This window comes from Aquarana catesbeiana, linkage group LG06 (genome assembly GCF_042186555.1).
Source record: "Aquarana catesbeiana isolate 2022-GZ linkage group LG06, ASM4218655v1, whole genome shotgun sequence".
NCBI classification, from domain to species: domain Eukaryota; kingdom Metazoa; phylum Chordata; class Amphibia; order Anura; family Ranidae; genus Aquarana; species Aquarana catesbeiana.
Window position 1 is genome coordinate 243456290 of NC_133329.1, and position 19681 is coordinate 243475970.

General features: G+C 39.6%; 1 protein-coding gene across 2 annotated transcripts in view; it reads right to left on the reverse strand.

Annotated features, from left to right (window-relative positions):
* Nucleotides 1–19681, reverse strand: part of DNAH7 (dynein axonemal heavy chain 7) — a 607644-nt gene that overhangs the window by 500001 nt on the left and 87962 nt on the right. For both annotated transcript variants that reach the window (XM_073633106.1, XM_073633105.1), the window contains exons 14-18: nucleotides 14246–14324; nucleotides 12949–13173; nucleotides 10721–10867; nucleotides 8005–8690; nucleotides 2554–2740 (exon numbers count right to left, since the gene is read on the reverse strand). In XM_073633106.1, the coding sequence (XP_073489207.1) occupies nucleotides 2554–2740; nucleotides 8005–8690; nucleotides 10721–10867; nucleotides 12949–13173; nucleotides 14246–14324 (1324 nt within the window). The remainder of the gene's footprint in view (nucleotides 1–2553; nucleotides 2741–8004; nucleotides 8691–10720; nucleotides 10868–12948; nucleotides 13174–14245; nucleotides 14325–19681) is intronic.

A 19681-nucleotide genomic window follows, 5' to 3' on the forward strand; every position in this document is an offset into this window, starting at 1 on the left:
ATTGCACCATGTGAATATTATGTAGTCTTCTATTTAGCCAGAAGAGTTCTGAACCAACTGTTCTACAAAAGTTAACAGAGCTCAATAGCTCAATATGAAATTTACTGACACAAATAAGGACATGAGTAAAAAGAGAGACTCAAGCCTTACTGGAGGCTTGGTCTGGGGTTTTGGTCAGACAAAGTATGTCTCCAGGCAAGAAGCCACTGCTTTAGATGGCCCCCTATGCTCTGTTAAACTTCTGTCAAATAGTAAACGTTTATTTGTAAAATAAAGATTGAATACATATAGTAAAAACATATAAATCACCAGTATAAAAACATAAAAAACTTAAAATAAAATTGAACTAAATCAATTATAGTTTCTTTTCACTGGTAGACATTTGTGTGCTGTTTCCTCTATGCTTTAAGCCAGGGATCCTCAAACTATGGCCCTCCAGCTGTTGCAGAACTACACATCCCATGAGGCATTGTAAAACTCTGACATTCACAGACATGACTAGGCATGATGGGAATTGTAGTTCCTGAACACCTGGAGGGCCGCAGTTTGAAGACCCCTGCTTTAAGCCTTCATGACAAAACCACACTATTGCATCAACAAAAAGTGCATCCATTAGAAATAACCTAATGTTCAACCATGGATTTCTTAAGAAGGACAAGGAACATGTTGATCATTCCTAAGAGAAAACAATACAAGGGCTCTAAACCAGTGGCGGCTGCTCCATTAGGGGCGCAGGGGCGCAGCTCCCCTAATCCATGCGCCCGGCCCCTAATCTATATGCAGGGTGCCAGACACATGGATTTCAATGTTTTTTTTTTTTTTTGAAGCACGTTATTAGAGCCCGAGGCTCTAATTGGCTTCAAAAAAGGGCGGGCTCGGGGCGCAGTTGTGTGACATTAGCAAATTATTATTCGTCAATGTCTTCCTGCTTCTCCTCCTGGCCAATCAGGAAGCGGGTCCTAAAACCCAATTGGCTAGGGAGTCTTGGGACTTCCGGCCAATCAGGTCTCAGGACCCACTTCCTGTTCGGCCTGGGAGGAGAAGCAGGAAGCCATTAGCGAATATTAAGAAGCAACACCTGTTCTGCCTGGGAGCCTGGAGCGAGGAGCAGCCTCCTAAGGTAAGGCCGGTCTGATCGCCGCCTTCCCGTACGATCGCTGCCTTCCCGTCCGTCTCCTACTCACTTCACTGCCATGGATTGAGTTAACAACTTTCAATCCACTGCTCTGCACGCCACACATTTACAAAAATGCCATTCACTTTTATGTAAGTTAACCCTATTATTTGCAGGCAGACCGTGAGTTAGAAGAAATATTGCCAGGGGCCAGCAATCCTGTGCCTTCTCTCCTCTTGTGCATAGTGCTGCTACACTTATCCTGAATGTTAGGAAGTGTGCTGCATGGTACTACTCTCTTTTAGGTTGATTCCCCACTCAGAAGGTGGATACATTAAGAAAATATCACAGTACTACTGACTGTGTGCTGCTTTTGTTTTACTGGGGCTGAAGTACAAAAGGCCTCTTATAAGAGCATCTTGCTGCACCTTGCCAGCAAAAAAAATGGGCAAGCTTCTTTCCCCCTCAATTTTCTAGGTGAAATATAAATAAGAATGGCCAGTGCCAGCAACTTTTTCTTTTAAGAGCTGCCTATGCTTCTAAAATAGCCAAAATGTGCTTGCAAATTGTAGGTTCTTTTAATAAAACAAACAACTACAAAATGGAAATGTGTTTTTATGTAGTCACCTCCGAAAAAATGTCAATGTCATTGCCCGCCAAGGTTTTCTTTCCTGATCCTTTAGCAAAAGGGAAACGCATTTTTAAGTACCAATTATTCAGAATTACTGTGAAAGGTTAGATCACATTTGCATTACCTTTCATCCCAACGCACTAAGAGATAAACCACATTATCATGAAAATAGAGCAAGTTTATTTTTATTGATCAACGGGGATAGAATGTCTGTTTAGCTTTTTTTTTTTTCGTCATGAAACATTACAACAGATTCACAGTGCCATCTTGTGGAAAACAACATTAATGTCCAAGTGCCTGTATTTTAAACTGCCAACACTAATGAATACAGTAAATCCATACTGTATTCATTGTACACATACACATATTTAACAATACACTGAGAACTCATCACTTTTAAAGGAACACTCTCCTAAAAAAAAAAAAAAAAAAAATTTGAAAACGCTATAGAGTACATACAAGTAAGAACAGTATTTCGTATACAAATCTCTTTTCTTTTATGTTATATGACATTATTTATATTTTTCCTACCTATATATGCAAACCAAGATCCAGTATAAATTACTGTAACTGAAGTAGGTATAAGCTATGACATGGCAAAGAGTGTTTGAAGAGTTAGTTGCCCAAAGGTTTATTTTTAAGAAAATTTAAAGCATGTGACTATGAAGGAACCACTGTCAGGGATATAGTTTATTTAAACATGTAATAATTAATTGTTAGAAAGCTTGGCTTGCATGTAAATAAGGAAAGAAATATAAAAAAGGTGTAAAAAAAAAAAAAAATCATGTTTTTTCCACTGGTTACTTACCAACAATACTTGTTTCATTAGGTCTTTCCATGTTTTGTCCACAGTTGAGAATCGCCTGCCCTCTTCAGGCATCTGAGCCATAATGTCAGGGGAACTAAATATGGGCTCCAAGTATAACCATGTAGCCTGTACTTTAAGCCACTCATCTAGGATTTCTTGCAATAACAACAATTTAGCTTCCCATTCTCTATAAAAGAAAATGCAGTTGTTTGCATTTTAAAAAGATAATATACAAGGTTTGTTTATTTAGAAGCATCGATATCCCACATTCTAATAAATAAATGTTATCTTAATAACATATATAAGAACAGATTCAGTTGCAGCTACAAATAGCACCTTCTCTCATTTATTCTTAAATTTGACATTAAAGTAGAACTATAGGCAAAGCTTTTTCTTTTCATTTTGAAGTAAGGGAGGCTCATGACCCTTGTCAGTTTATTTCTTGCCATCTGTGTCCCATTGGGGAGATTTCCCTTCACCTCCTGTCCCATATCCAAAACAGGAAGTGAGGATAAATCCCTAGAAATTAAGGGAATCCCTTGGGGACCCCCAGGTCACTGGAACTAATGTCCCCATTGGAAGATTTCCCCTCTATTACTTTTCTGGGGACAACCCAAAATTTGAGATTTCCCTGCCCACTCTATTCAAAACGGAAAAAAAAAAAGATTTTCCTTCAGTTGTACTTTAAGGCTTTTTCGCACTTAGATGTCACAGGTGTATCTAATGGTCCCCACAAGTGTATATGTTCACTCCATTCACCTGACTGCATTTCTGTTCTTTAAAATGAAACCCTATAAGGTTATTCTTTTCACATCTTAAAAAGTTAGTTGGTTATAACATTCTCTTTTAAATGACTATGAAAAAGGCAGTACAAGGCAGTCCTCGGGTTACAAAGAAGATTTTGTTCTGTAGGTTTGTTCTTAAGTTGAATTTGTATATAAGTCAGAACAAGTAGATTTTTTAAGTGTAACTTCAGCCAAAAAATTATTTTCAAGTTTTGGATAGTATAGGGAAGGGTTAACACCCCTGTAACATTTGTTTTGCTGTCTGTGCCCCTGATTAAAAGATTTGACCTCACTTTTTGTCCCTGTGACAATTGGATTTTTAAAATTTTGGGTTGTCATGGAGACAAGGATTGGTAATAAAGCTTTAGTGGAGACATCCTTTTCCAAGGATAACTCTTACGGGAGTGAATTTCCCTTCCTAGGGGTAGATTTCCTTTCACTACCTGTTGTTTCCCTCTGTTTGTAAGTATGAGTCGTATGCAAGTCGGATGTATGTAACTCGGGGACTGCCTGTAGTTCTGTATTTAGCGGTCTCCCCAACCTTCAAGGGCCTGGTGGTAACCCCCAGAGTCAGGGAGGGCTGACATTCCTCCTCAGGGTGCAGGTTACCAGGTATGGGGGGTGTAGTGCAAGATGGAAAGATGGGTGCCAGTCACTTTTAAAAATGAACAAAAAGATATTTATATTTCTCAGGAACAGGGGAGAGAGGGTTATGGCACAGGACACCCTTAGGCAAATGCAATAGCAACTTGGCAGACTCCGCAAACAAAAATAGAACTAGGCCGACAGCAATACAGAAAAGGGCCTTTAAGCTGAATGCAGCAATCTGTATCTTGTAGCAACTGCTGTCACCTATGGCAACAACTTCACTCACAGTATCCCACTGTAGTTCTTCAAGCTCAACTCACGGTATCCCACTGTAGATCCTCAAGCTTAGCTCCCAGCTACATGCTGGACTTCTCAAGCTCCACTCACAGCTACCCGTTGTACTTATCTTCAAGCTTTACCCACTTGTTTCCTGGCTGCGTGTCTACTGAAACTTTCCCACTTACTTCACTGTCCCTGGCTAGTGAAGCATCTGCTCTGGTACTCCTTCAGAACTCCATCCCTTCTACACTTGCCTCCGGCAACAAGAGTAGTTGTCCCTCTAGCTTCTCCTTCGCCTCTGGCAACAATCAGGCTCCCCTCAGGCTGAGCCCCTTTACATGCGGCTAGGCCTCAGGCTTCAGGCCTACACCTGTGCTGCTGCTCCACACACCACCCACCCAGGCCGCAGCACGGGTGGAAAGAACCCTGATCACCTGACTCACTCCCAATAGACTATCCCAGCAGCCTCAGCGGCCAAAGAAACCCCTGCGATTGGCTGAAAAAAGCATAATCACTCATAACCTGAATTCACTGTAATCTATCATACTAATGCTAAAGGCAACAGTGCCACCTATTGACAAAAGAGATAAATCACAGTTAAACTCAAGATTAGGAGAAAACCATTCGATCAAAACTACAAACTAGCCAGGCTAGTTACCTCCTAGCACAACTAAATTTACTAGCAGCCCTGTTTAGGACAAGGGTGCTACATGCATGTTCCTGAGTTCATGCAGTGACCTTTTCTATGTACAGGACCCTCCCCATTTGTGTCCCAATAGCTAATTAAAAAGTAACTGAAGAACATTTTTATACATTATTATAGCAGCTTACCTTCCATCTACCAACACACAGCTAACATTACTTCCCACACCAGATTAAAGTTAATGTGTATGTAAACGCTAAACGATAAAGCTATTATCAGTATATTTGATGTCATGGGATTGATTTACTAAAGGCAAACATGCTGCTCACTTTGCTAAGGGAATTTTCCCTTAATTAGTGAATGTGGTGAAAATTCACTTTGTAAAGGATACCCACTCACATGCAGAGAAAATAATATACAGTATGTTTTCCAACACATGATTGGCTGATAGATGTCAGCAAAACGTTACTGTATTCGCTAAGATAAGTGAAAATTCCCTTGCAAAGTGAACCATTCATTTGCCTTTAGTGACACCTTTAGGTTGCCATTTTTTTTATTGAATTTTACAAAATATGACAGCACTGCAGATTGAAAAGGATTTTTTTTAAATAACATTCAATAACAGAATTGCTTGTGTCACAATTATATATGCAATATCATTTTTTTAATATTTGCTATATTTTTTCCCCACAAATTGGAGTTACCATTGAAACAATTCATTTTTGCAAATCTGTTGTAAAGTTTCTTACCTAGAGATCCTGCCAGTAACAGCACTTCCTGTTTCAGGCTGACAAATCCAAGCCTCTGCCTCTTAGTTCGAAGCAGCATTTTCAGTAAGCCATGCAGTCAAATGACCAAATGAAGACTGATAATGCTGCTGATAATTGCAGGATAGTAGCTTAGCACTGTCAGCCAGCAGTTACTGGCAGGATCTCCAGGTAAGAATGTTCACAACAGATTCACAAATAGTTATTTGCTTAAAAAAAATGTATACAGTGAGGCATGATGCCAAACATACTGAAATAGATTTTTGATTCACATACAGTGGGTATAGAAAAGAATCACCCCCATTAACATAATCAAATATTGTTGCTTTGCAGCCTGAAATTAAGACAGACACAGTTTGATGTTTTATGCAGCTAGTGTACTCAGTGCAACTTATAACATCCAAGTGAAAGATATAACACCAACGTGTCAAAAACAAAGGTTTTAAAAAAATCAAATACAGAATCACTGAGTTGGAAAAAGGATCACCCCCTCCTAAAAATGTATTTGTAAACTCAATCAGGTGTAGCTAATCACCTTGTAAATGGCACACAAAGCCATTTGACCTTCAAATGTAATCAGCTGTGGTCATTTTGATTAGCCCACCATAAAAAATAGCTTTCCTGAAGCATTTCAGTCCCTGGTAGTGCAACTAAAACAATCAATTTTCGGTCTTTTTTTGTTTGTTTAGCAAAAAATAAAAAACCCAGTGATGATTAAATACTACCAAAAGAAAGCTCTATTTGTGTGAAAAAAATTACCTGGGATCGGGGACCACCGGGATAAAGTTGTGGATACAAAAAAATGTCAAAGGCTTTATCAATGCCTAGAAGCACAGTGAAGTGTATTATTAAGAAGTGTATTTGGTACAACAGAGACCCTCCCTAGATCCGGACCTTGCTCTTAACTGGATGAAAGAGCCAGGAGGAAACTGGTCAGAGAGGCTACCAAGAGGCCTACAGCAACTCTGAAGCAGTTGCAGGAATTTATGACAAAGAGTAGTCATTGTGTGCATGTGACAACAATATCACAAATTCTCCACAAATGTGGCTTGTATGGGAGGGGGTGCAAGAAAAAAGGCACTCCTCAGGAAAGACCACACGAGCTTTGCCAAAACGCACCGTGGGGATTCTGAGGCCACATGGAATAAAGTGTTATGGTCACTAAAAGATGTAAAGTAAAGCATGGAGGTGGTAATATACTGTTATGGGGGTGTTTCTCTGCAGCAGGAACTGGAGCACTTGTCAGGATAGAAGGGAAAATGGATGGGATAAAATACCATCAAATTCTTGAATGAATGAATGAATTAATGAATTCTTGAGGAAAATCTGCTGCCCTCTGCCAGAAAGTCGTCAATGGGAAGAAGGTTTACCTTCTAACGTTACAATGACCCAAAGCACACAGCAAAAATAACCACACAGTGGTTGAAGGTGAAATGGGTGAATGTCCTTGTATGGCTTAGTCAGAGCCCACACTTAAACCCCATTGAAAATCTGTGGAATTACTTGAAGACTGCAATCCACAAACTGTCACCATCAAATTTAACTGAATTTGAGCAGTTCTGCAAAGAAGAGTGGGCAAATATTGCAAAGTCTAGATGTGCAAAGTTAGTAGAGACATGTCCCAGCAGACTAAAGACTGTAATTAAAGCAAAAGGTGGTTCAAAAAATACTGACTCAGTGATTCTGTTTTTGACTCTTCTTGATATTTTTCTGACATGTTGGTGTTATATCTTTCACTTGGATGTTATAAGTAAATACAGTTGGATAAAACAATGTCCTCATTTCAGGCTGCAAAACAACAAATTATGATTATTTTAAAGGGGGTGATTCTTTTTTTACACCCACTGTATACTTTAAGGATGGGCATAGGGTTCACTACTGTAGGTTTTTGCAGCTTGCTCATATAGTTAAAGAATAACAAATATAAAGAACAAACATTTTAAATGTACTGTAGCTTACTGGCTCTTAGATGTGGCGGCTGCATTCATTTTCTTTTTTAGGCTAAGAACATTTTCTGCAAGTACAGTAAATACCTGTTGATCTTGCCAGAAATGCATGTAGTATTCACAAAGATAACTTGGCAAGTGTTTGTAAATGTGATGTTACCATGTGACTAGCCTCCATTTATATTCACTCATGATATTGGCAACTGCTATTAATAACTGATCAGCAATGGATATAATTTATCACTCCGTGTACTTTTTAAACATGCTAGTTTTTGCAGTCCTGTGAAATTGTCTAATTCTGAAATCTTCAGAGAAGCAAAAAACTGACTACTGTGGCATATTATTAAAAAAAAAACAAAAAAAAAAACAATATGATCAGTAAATAGTCTAGTCTTTTGAATGTGTAGAACACAGCCGAACAATATGAGAAATAACACATTTACCTGATTTCATTTTCAAAGGCTTTTATAAATGGAGATCCTCTCATGGTCTGTGTTTTAACAACATGGTCATCAAGCAACATCTGGATATCATCCACAGATGACAAAATATATGTTCCTGTTTCTCGATACGGAAGAAGGGTAAATTCCATCTTATCCCACTCTGAAATCATTTTCTCCATTGCTTTTTCAAGTGAATACTCCTTGCTTGCAGACTCACTAATGCCTTCAAATTTGTCCAGAAAAGGCTGAAGTTTCATATCAATGAACTTGTTAACATTCGTGTCTTCTTGTGGTTTAATTGGATACCCAACAATAGCTGACATGGCCTCCCAGTGCCTGTCCCGTAGCCCTGGATTACAAACAATTTGAACAAGTGGTATAATTTCTCTGAATTTTTCTACTTTCTCTTTGATTTTGGAAGTTAGAGACTGGGCATTTGGAGAATTTGTAAATGTTCTTTCTAGCTTGTATAAGGCTCTCCAGTAGTTTCCTACATCTTGTTCTACAAGATCAGGATTTACTGTAGTATAGGGTGCTTCCATCCAATTTTTGTACTTTGTGTTAAATTCAACTATAATCTCATAAAGACGGAGATAGGGACTAAGAGACTCGGAAATTTTTTTCCTCTGGGGGTACTGTGAAGCTGCCCATCCAAATGCTTCTTCCTCTGCATTAAATTGATCAATCTGAAATAGAATGTATCAAACAAATATGTTATTTAAGGATACAATTTGTATATCTCTCACAATGTACTGTAAATCTCAAACTGTACACTACAATTTTGCACTTTTACTTTCTGCTTCCAATTTCTTCCCATATGCCTTTGAAATATGCACAACACAGTCTACAGTATATAGTGCATGCACTTGAATAAGCAAAAAGAAAATCTATGATATTGCTATATCCATTAAAAAAACACAGTGAAAAAATCCCATGCAGAGCACACGTCAAACTGCTGCTTTTTAGGGCTGCAAGTGTAACAATAATTCAGTGTGACCTTCAGCCAATTTAAGAATGTTAACTGAATTATTTTTTATAGTTATTAATAACATGGCACAGTGGTGTAGTGGGTAGCACTCTTGCCTAGCAGTAAAAAGGGTTGCTGGTTCGAATCCCAACCACAACACTACCTGCCTGGAGTTTGTATGTTCTCCCTATGCCTGTGTGGGATTGTAAGCTCCTTTGAGGGTAGGGACTGATGTGAATGTACAATGTATATGTAAAGCGCTGCGTAAATTGATGGCGCTATACAGGTACCTAAAATAATAATAATAACATTATAAAGAATTGTATATTTACTTGTAATTAGTATATAAACCCAAAAAGCAGTGTTGTCTTTTTGTGGTGCAATAGTATTTAAACACAACTACAAAAGTAAAACAAAGAAAAGGAAAAAAAAGGAAAAAATGGGAGTAAACTCCCTTGGTTGATTTTTACCTATAGGTAAGCCTATAATAAGGCTTACCTATAGGTACAGTAAATATCTCCTAAACGTTTAAAGGTTTTAAAGTTTCACATAATTCACGTAAATAATTATAACTTTGCCTTGCAGGTTTAAAAAAAAAAAAAAAAGACAGCGGTTTACTAACGCTTTGAGGTAAACATGTTGGTTGTAGATGTCACTAGCACACCAAAATGTGACCAGTAGAAGCAAAGTTCAATGTTTTGGGGTCATGCAGGATAAGTATAACATGTTTAATATTTTAAAGTAATAAATAAGCTTTACAACCACTTTAAACGTGGATTAAACAAAGTCAAACAGAAAAACCAAGAGGCTATCACTGACAAACGTATTTAATAAATAAGTGCAAAGGACAGATGTTGTATTAAAGCGGTTGTAAACCCCGCTTGGGGTTTATTTCTAGATTGTAAGCTCTAATGAGCAGGGCCCTCTGATCCCTCCTGTATTGATTTGTATTGTAAGTGTACTGTCTGCCCTCATGTAAAACGCAGTCCAAACTGTTGGCGCTATATAAATCCTGTATAATAATAATAATAATAATAATAATTGACCTACAGGTGAGCCTATAATAAGGTTTACCTGAAGGTAAAAGGAACATCTGCTAAACATGCACTGTTTAGGAGATATTCACCCTGCATGCATCCATAGACATCAATGGCGCAGGTGCTCATACCTTGCCGGAACTTCAAAGCTTTGTGCCGGAACCAAGGGCTCCCACGCGCATGCACAGGAGTGACGTCATCCTGGTTCTGGCCAATCACATAGCTGAAGCGTGCAAACCCAGAAGAAAGACAGGGGGAACATGTCAGACCTCTCAGCTGTGACATTACAGCGCTGGAGGCATTAGTTCCAAGGTTAGTATTGCATAATGTGCTAGTATGCGATGCATACTAGCACATTATGCCATTGCCTTGCAGGGTTTTTTTTTTTTACAACCGCTTTAAGTACAAGGTATTTGTTCTTTGCACGTTTCCCCTTTTCCTTGTTCCATAAGACTGGCAGTTATAAGGATTAAAGGAATATCATCTAAAATAAAGGGAGGTGGCAAGGTGGAAGAAGAGACAAATAATGTGTTGCAAAAAAAACTTTTAGTAATACAATTTAACTACAATTAACTACAATTAACTATTCATTAATATTTATACTGTTTTGTCTCTACAGGCAATGATCCTGCTTTTGTTTCAGTTATTTTCCTCAATCTGTTGTAGAAAGCCCCAACATGAATTCAACTGAATGCATTAGTGTAATACAAACCTTTTCGACTGCTTGCTCCAGTTTTGAATTTAGAGCTTGTGCCTTTTTCAGGTATTTGCTTACGTCATGAATATCACCATATGCTTCAAATTCTTCTACTTGTTTCCTGAAGTTTTCTAGCTCTTCAACAAACCTCTCACATCGCAGCTACTCATCAGTAAAATAATATTGGAAAGGTAATGGTTACATGTTTAAAGGGTATACATTTGCCTTTAAAGTATAATAATAATAATAATAATAATAAATTGGAATTTACAGTCTATACATGTTTTTCTTCAAATGAAAATGATAAGGGAAAAAAGCAGAACCTTAGCAGTGTATGTGAACCCTAAATGAATTTTGTTTTTTGGGAACAGGGATTGAAAAGGATGCTTTCCCTTGTGGATGCATAGATATATAACTAAAAGCCACATGATTTGGCACAAAATTTAAACAAGGGCCCACACTGTTTTTCATTTAGTTTAACAACTCTTTCATGTCCCTTGATGGTGTTCTATTTTTTTTTCAAATTTAGTAAAGTTTAACAATGTCCTTAAACTAACTGAAATTTCATTTTTGCTTTAAAAAACAGTATTGTAATAAATCTAGCACACTTGTTAAATAAGCAGTATAAATGCAATACCTTTTTTTCTACATAAAGTAGACAAGACTAGGTACGGTCTGGCAAACATAACTCTATTTCTAAAATAAACAAAATGGTGGTCACTTACACCATCATTAACTGACCATCCAGGCTCTTGTGCAGGAACATTCCCAGCATTCAGTGCACCTGAGGAAGCTCACTCCTGCCCTCTCCGCTCTGTACATTTTGCCCCATGGTTAGCCAATTGGTGGGGATCCTGAGGACATTTATAAGCATTCTCTAACTCAACATTTTACCTCAGCCATGCTGAATGGAAGAGTGACACACCTGTCTCTAGCATTACATAGTCAGGTGAAGCTGACAATACCCAGTAAGCAAGCAAGATTTTGTTAATGTTGGAGGGTCAACAAATAGGCTCTCCCCTATTTGTCCCACCTTGCTGTCAGCTGATTGAATGATTTGATTTTCCAAAGGTGCATTTAATGCTAGGATTTGTGGAGCACAGGGTAGTGCTGCCTGTTTACTCATTACTCCACAGCATCCTTGATGGTCAGTTAACCACTTGAGCTCTTTGGGTATGTCCTGTATATCCTAAATATGAAAGGTTCAAAATAAGCTTGCTAAGTACTACCAGTCCATAGAACCAGACAAGTACTATGCCTGATGGGAAATTTCAGTCTGGGTTGCGTTGGAAACAGTGGACTGTGACCCAATCTGAACCAATTATTTCCGCTGGCTCCACATCAAAGACAGAACCAATGTTTTGTCACACTCCCCTAAAGTATGTCATATCATTAAGTAATCAGGAGGTCTTCTCTTCCCCCATAAACCCCTTATGCTGTTCTTATATAACCCTGTGTTCCCTCCAGGAATGGCTACCCTTGTTACTTTCTCGGAATGGTCCCAACAGGGTGTCATTTGTGTATATGAACAATAAACAGAGACAGAGTAAAACCTATCCCATCCTATCAAGTTTTCCATTCTTCAAATGAAGCACTTTGCTGCCCGAAGCACTTACTTGGCAGACAATACGCTAATCTCACCTCTGTTTGTGCAGAAATGCACGTGACCTGCACACTTAGGGTATGATCTCCCTCCTGTACAGTGCACTCACAACTCTGCCTAGTGGGCTAGGTTCATTAAATAAGGGTTTTTATAATCAAGGGGCAGTTGTCCTTTCAAAGGCTACTAAAGGCTTAAATGTGAGCCAACATGAGAAAAAGATATATGCTGCTGTATTTTGTACGGAATGTAATCCAAGTACAAAGCCGGTAAAAAAAAAAGCAAAGTAGCAGTTGCACCTCCTTGCACCTCGAGAGCTATGCTCTAGTCCAGGGGTCTCCAAACTTTCCAAGCAAAGGGCCAATTTACTGTCCTTCAGGCTTTAGGGGGCCGGACTGTGGCCAGTGGAGACAACTGCTCTAGTCTATACCTACTGCAACGGCAATGTAGATAATGAAAAATCACCAGCTGAGACCCTTACCTACTATGTGTCTGTTCCCCAGCTAATATATGCAGTTACATAGTTAGTCTGGCTAAAAAAAGATGCAAGTCCATCCAGTTCAACTAATATCATGCTGACAAAATAGTTTATATAAGATCAAAGCAGCACTGCATTGTGGAAGCTGAGAATATGTTTTCTAACCTTTAGTCCATCTTGATACTCTTGGGACTTTTCATGCATTATCTTTCTGTGCTCTTCAAAGATTGCACCCATGCGGTCATGCCACTGAAAAGTGTCGTTGTTTAGACGAATATCAGCAGGGGACTGAGTGACGTAATCTACAAGGAAAGTCAGGCGATTTTTGGATTCTACCAGTTTTCTTCCCAAATCTAGCATGTCTTGAGCTTCAACTTTCTGGATGTATTCCTATTTTTAAAAAATGCATTAATGAATAAATTGCAACTGAACCTCTGCACAATGTATTTACAGGTGAAAACTGTTGAATTAATTTATTTTGGAAAGCTATAAATGCTAAACACATGTTGTTAGTCATCCTAAATTCTGCAAGACTAGAAAAAATGTTGTGTCATTCATTAAGTTATAATGCTGCCTTTATACCTTGTAATGTATCCTTCTTTCATGACCTATTCTGAAAGCCATGATTGCATTAATTAAAATGTATAGCCCCTTTTCACAGAACAACAAAGACATTATACATGTCACTTTCTCCTATATATGCTGAATGTGGTTATATATACTACAGGTGCTTAAACACACCATCTTTGAATTTTATCTATGCACCACAAGAAAAACGTTAAACAGGGTCACTGATGCCATGACACATGGATGCTGATTTATAAAACAGGGGAAAGAAAATAATTAAAGAGGGGTTTTAACTATCAGGATCATCAGTAAGCAATCAGGAATCATGTTTAACTTTTCCATAAACTGAAAGGTGAGACCTGATTGGTTATTATTAGCAACAACTCCACTTTTTGTTCCAATTTTATTCTCCCTTCTTGTAGTAGGTATGTGACCAGGGTCTCAACCATACTACCTGTCCTGTGCTGCCTTTCTCATTTTTCTGCACAAAATCGGAATATAAGTACAGTACTGAACTGGTGCAGAGCCTGCACCAAAGCACACTTTCCATCCGTTTATACAGATATGGCAAAATTGCTGTGGGTAGCAGCTATGTGAGCAGATAACAAATTGCCTTGGGTAATTTGAGAAGGTACAAAGTTCCTAGCTTATTTTTACAAATTTCTACCTCACACTATCTGTTTAAATAAACATATGAACAGAAGCAAAAGGGGTAGAGACATGGGAAGAGCTGGGTGACAATATTTTGATGGTGTACATGTGAGAAATAATTTTAGTTTTTTTTTTGTTTTTGTTTTTTATAAATATTATCATTATGTTTTTGAATTCATAATTTAATATAGTGATTATCTGCATTCATAAAGTTTTTATTATTGTTAAATTTTAATCTTGATACCTTTAGCTCCATGAGTTCCTGAGTATTTGGAGGAGTGCTTAGAGCTTTATCAGCAATCTTCTTAAAGTCATTACACAACCTGGAAAAAATAGGTACATACAATTGTTATTGAATTTAGGATTGCAAACACAAAAATGATCAGATAAAAAAATAAAGGAAGAGGTTAAGTTGCTGGTATATTGCTTAGATAAACAAAGTGCATTGCATAGTAGTAGTAGTAGTAGTAGTAAACACAAAGGGGTTAATTTAGTAAAACTGGAGAGTTCAAAAACTAGTGCAGCTGGTATGGTAGCCAATAAGCTTCCTACTTTAGCATGTTTAATTAAGCTTTCACAAAAAAACAGGAAGCTGATTGGTTTCTATACAGAGCTCCACCAGATTATTCACACTCCGGTTTAGTAAAACAACCCCAAAGTATCAAGTTTATTTTTACTAGGCAACTGACATTTTGAACTTAAAGTTGATTTGTAGCTAACCCCAGTAAAATTATATTTATATTTTTAATTCTAAAGCACAACTATTGTAAAATACAGTTTACCTGATTGATCAATCAACCAATCAATCAACAAATCAATATTTGTAATTTTTAAATTACACCTTTTTGAAAAATGGTGAAATCTGAACGTATGCAAAAATGTAAATAACCACATTTCTCTAAAAATCTGAAGGTTTTCATTGTTCTCTTACAGTTTTCAGAGTTTGTTAAAGACCCCCCCAAACCATATATTTTCTGAAAGCATAGGACAGGTTGATTAAAAAGAAGGTGCTACTGATTTTTAAGGCCCCACGATATTTGTGCAAATGTTTATCAAAACAATATATTCACTAAAAATACACCAAAATCATTTTTAGCAGATACAAACACAGCAAATCTTACAAAATTCCTGCTAAATTTCTACTAAATATAAAAGCTTAACCTGTATAGAGGTAATAAATAACAAATATTTGTAAATTTTAAATTGGCCTTTTTGAGAAATAGTGAAAATCGGAACGTACGCAAAAATTTATTTAAAAATCTTGAGGTTTTCCTTTTTCACTTACAACTTTTAGAACTTCTAAAAGACCCCCTAAACCATAAAAAGAAGGTGCTACTGATTTTTAAGGCCCCGCGATATTTTCGCAAATGTTTATCAAAACAATATTTTCGCTAAAAAATACACTCAATGTCAATGCCACAAGTCATTAATAGTGGATTCATACATGGCAAAATGTACAAAATTCCTGGTAAATATAAAAGTTAAAACTGTATTGAGTTTCTAAATAACAAATATTTGTACATTTTAAACTGCACCTTTTTGTGAAATGGTGAAAACTGAAGGTACGCAAAACTGTAAATAAAAATAATTTACTCTAAAAATCCGGAGGTTACCATTTTTCACTTACAGCTTTCAGAATTTGAAAAGACTCCTCAAACTAGACATTTTGGGCACTTTCACACTGGGGCGGGCATCTGCGTTTTTGCTGAGCTTTGCAGCCGCTAACGGGGTGCTTTTACCCCCCCCCCCGCTAACGGCCGTAAAAGTGTTAAAAGTGTCTGCAAAGCGCCGCTGCAGCTGCACTGCCCATTGATTTCAATGGGCAGGGGTGCTTTAGGAGCTGTGTCAAAGATGCTGCGTGCAGGACCCTTTTTAGCATCCTGCCAGCGCACCGCTCCAGTGTGAACGTACTCGGGCTTTCACACTGGAGTGACAGGAGAGGTACTTTACAGGTGCTATTTTTAGCGCTATAGCGCCTGTTAGGCCCCTTTCCCACTGGAGCGGGAGGTGCGACAGCGGTAAAGTGTCACTATTATTAGAGGCGCTTTACTGTCGTTTTTGCGTCCGTATTCAGCCGCTAGCGGGGTGGTTTTACCCCCCGCTAGCGGCCGAGAAAGGGTTAAAAACCACCTCAAAGCGACTCATTCTGTCTGAATTCAATGGGCAGGAGTGGTGTATACACCGCTCCTTCACTGCTGCGAAGATGCTGCTGCAGGACTTTTTTTCCCGTCCTGCTAGCGCACCGCTCCAGTGTGAAAGCCCTCGGGCTTTCACACTAGAGAAACAGCAGCAGCTGTTTCGGGTCGGTTTGCAGGCGCTATTTTTAGCGCAATAGCGCATGCAAACCGCCCTAGTGTGAAAGGGGTCTAAAGCACCTCAGTGTGAAAGTAGCCTTTCTGAAAAAAAAGTTCTAATGATTTTTTGGGCCCAGCAATAATTGCGCAAATGTTCTTTATATCGCTATTTTCACTAAAAATGCACTAAAATCATTAATAGTGCGCATAAACACAACATAACTTACAAAATTCCTGCTAAAATATTACTAAAGCATCGTTCACATGTGGCATACTAAAGTGTATGCCCACGGAGGGTTATGTTTACCCGCACATGTGTTTCATGCATCCCCGTACAGGCAGTCCCATTTCTGTCAATTTGGATGCCACGGTTGCACAGGCACAGCCTAAACGCAGACAGTGTGAGCTCAGGGACATGTACGTGGACCTACATGGATTTAAAATTGGGAGCAACGGCTCTGTTCGTGCAGGTGCTACATCCCAGATGACATCAGTGCGACTGCCTGCACAGAGATGCACCAAACACCCGTGCATCCCTGTAATGGCACGCTCTGTATGCCCAGTGTGAACAAGGCCTTAGGCCCCTTTCACACAAGCAGACCAATTGGGTCTACCTGTCCGTTTTTTAGGCGGGCCCAATCGGACCACCCATTGTTCTCTATGGAGAGGCTGATGTAAATGGACATGTGTCAGTTTACACCCGCCTGCATACGATCCAGTCCAGTCCACTAAAAACAGAGGGATGGGAATCCCATTCCCTGTCCATCTAGCAGATCAGATCGGATGGTATCCAATGGAAATGGACGGCAATCTGTTTCCATCTGACCGCCCCATAGAGAACAGCGGCTGTGTCCACTCTGCACCAGCGAAGCGGACACAGACCTGTCATCCGTCTGTTCAGCAGGGATCAGCAGACAGATCTCCCCACTGAGAAGGCCAATCTGCTTGACAGGGTCCACTCCATGTGAAAGGGGTCTTACAAGGTGCAGCCGGTCCATTAGGGGTGCAGAGGCATTGCCCCCTGCAGGGCGATAGACTCATACGTTTGTATGAGTTTTTTTTTTCAAGCCACATGATTAGAGCCTGAGGTTGGGCTCGGGTGCAGAGTAGGGATGAGCTCTATGTTCGAATTGAGCCTAAGTTTGACTCGAACATCGGGTGTTCACCGAACAGTGAATATTATGGGGAATTAGCGGGAAATTTGAGCGTCACGGAATGTCCCATAATGCACTGCGAGATCGCAGTACATTGCTGTATGATGATTGGCCAAAGCATGCACCTGACCTGCATGCTTTGGCCAATCACAGCGCGCTCTGCTGAGAGAGCCATAATTTGTGCGAACAGTGTTCGCACACATTTTTTGTCTGTTTTGTTTTTTGTCTGTTCGCATGTTCTGGTGAACCGAATCGTGGGGGTGTTCGGCTCATTCCTAGTGCAGAGCATTGCACCCCAAACCCACCCACTTGTGACAATAGCAAATTAATATTCGCTATTGGCTTCCGGCTTCTCCTCCTGGCCAATCAGGATGGATCGGGTTAGCCAGGTGGAGAAGCTGAGGAGGCTGTGGAGGGTGAGTGTGGGGGGGGCGTCACCGTGAAGAGGCTGAGTGCGGGTGGACCTGGGGGGGGGGGGGGTTTGTTTGCTGCCACCCCCCAAAAAAAAGTTTACCACTGGGTCCTACTATGTTTTTTTGTTTGTTTTTTTTACTTTACATATTTTGACAGTTACATTTTTTAGTTTTATTTTTTTTATTTTTTGGGGGATCTTTGGTGAGATATCAGAGGTCTAACCAGACCCCCATATTTTTTTTTTTGAGACAGAGACAGAGACAGACCTTAATAATAATAAAATGACAGTCTGATACATAGTAACACTCGCAGTTTAGTATGTATCAGCTCTCAGTGGACATTGGAGTCTGACAGCTCGCCGGAGCTCAGTGCGGGAAGCAGCTGAAGGCGGTGATGAGGGGAAGGAGGGATGCCGCCGAAGCAGTGATGGATCGGGGGTGTGGGGGCAGTACAGGGGGGGACTGCCGGGGGGGGGACACATCTGGATCCCCCCAAGCCCCATGCAGCACCTGAAGCTGGCGGGCGTGGAAGAGGAGGGATGTTGGCTTAGGATGGTAGCTGCAGGGAAGAGGGTTTGTGGGCGGGGCTTGGATCGGGTGTGGGGACAAATTGTGTCTACTGGGAAATCTCTCCCCTTCAAAATCTTTAAGATTTACATGTAATTTGCCCTACCCTTCCCTTAGAATATTAATAGCTAATTGACCATATTCTGAAGTAGCTAAATTTACAATTACCACTACTGAAAAGATCAACAGTAGATACTCAGTTTTATTAAAGGACATTGCAATTTGACATGTCAAATCGCATGCCAAATCGGAGGCTATTGCCGGCAATAGCACCTTCCAAATCGGTGCGGCACTGATTCCCAAAAGTAGTTCCTGCACTACTTTTGGTGACTTCGAGGGCAATTTCAATAGACATTTGTGCAGGAACCCGCACAGATGTCTCTGAAATCGCTCCCAAAGTCGGACTGACATGAGGGTTTGAAATCATGCGAGTTCAGCTGTTCAATGTAAACCGAGGCTTAGCCCCCATTTCATTTTGGCTTGGGACTTCATACAACAGAAGTCTATGCAAGTCGGCATGAAATCAGCAAAAAGTAGGGGGGAGATGGGCGGAGCCTAGCGGAGCAGACATGCATTGTTAGAGCTCCGCACCGCTGAGGAGAGAAGAGAAGGACAAAGCGGAGCCTGCAGGCTCAAAAGGTATCCATTTGAACCTTTTTGCCCCAGGGAACAAACTGTGAAAGTTTGGGCAGGAAATATGGTACTGGGAGGAAACCGTGGCAGAAATAAAAATCACCTCACAAAGAGCTCACAGGCACTCACTGCAACTAAAGCAGCTCCAGTCACCTCACAAGATACAGCATCAGGGCGCTCTCACAGACAGAAAATGTCACAGCAAGACTCTCCATTTGAGTCAGATACAGAACAAATCCTCTCACAAACTTCTCCACAAGCCTCCTCAGCATCCCCAGTAATATTATTACAATTTGAAAAGATGCTTCATAAGGCTTTAAAACAAACCTCAGACCAAATAACAAAAAGCCTAACCAAAGAAATAAGAGAGCTGGGAAACCGCACCGCAGCCCTAGAAATAAAAATGGATGAAATTGAAATTACAACCCAAGTAAATATAACAGAATTGGAACAATTAAAAGAAGAGAATTTAATACTTCAAACTAAGCTCGAAGATTACGAAAATAGAGCCAGACGTTCAAACTTGCGCATAAGGGGAATACCTGAAACTGTGACAGACCTGCAATCTACTATTACTGCTCTATTACAAGAACTAAAGCCAGATATCCCTATTGAACGT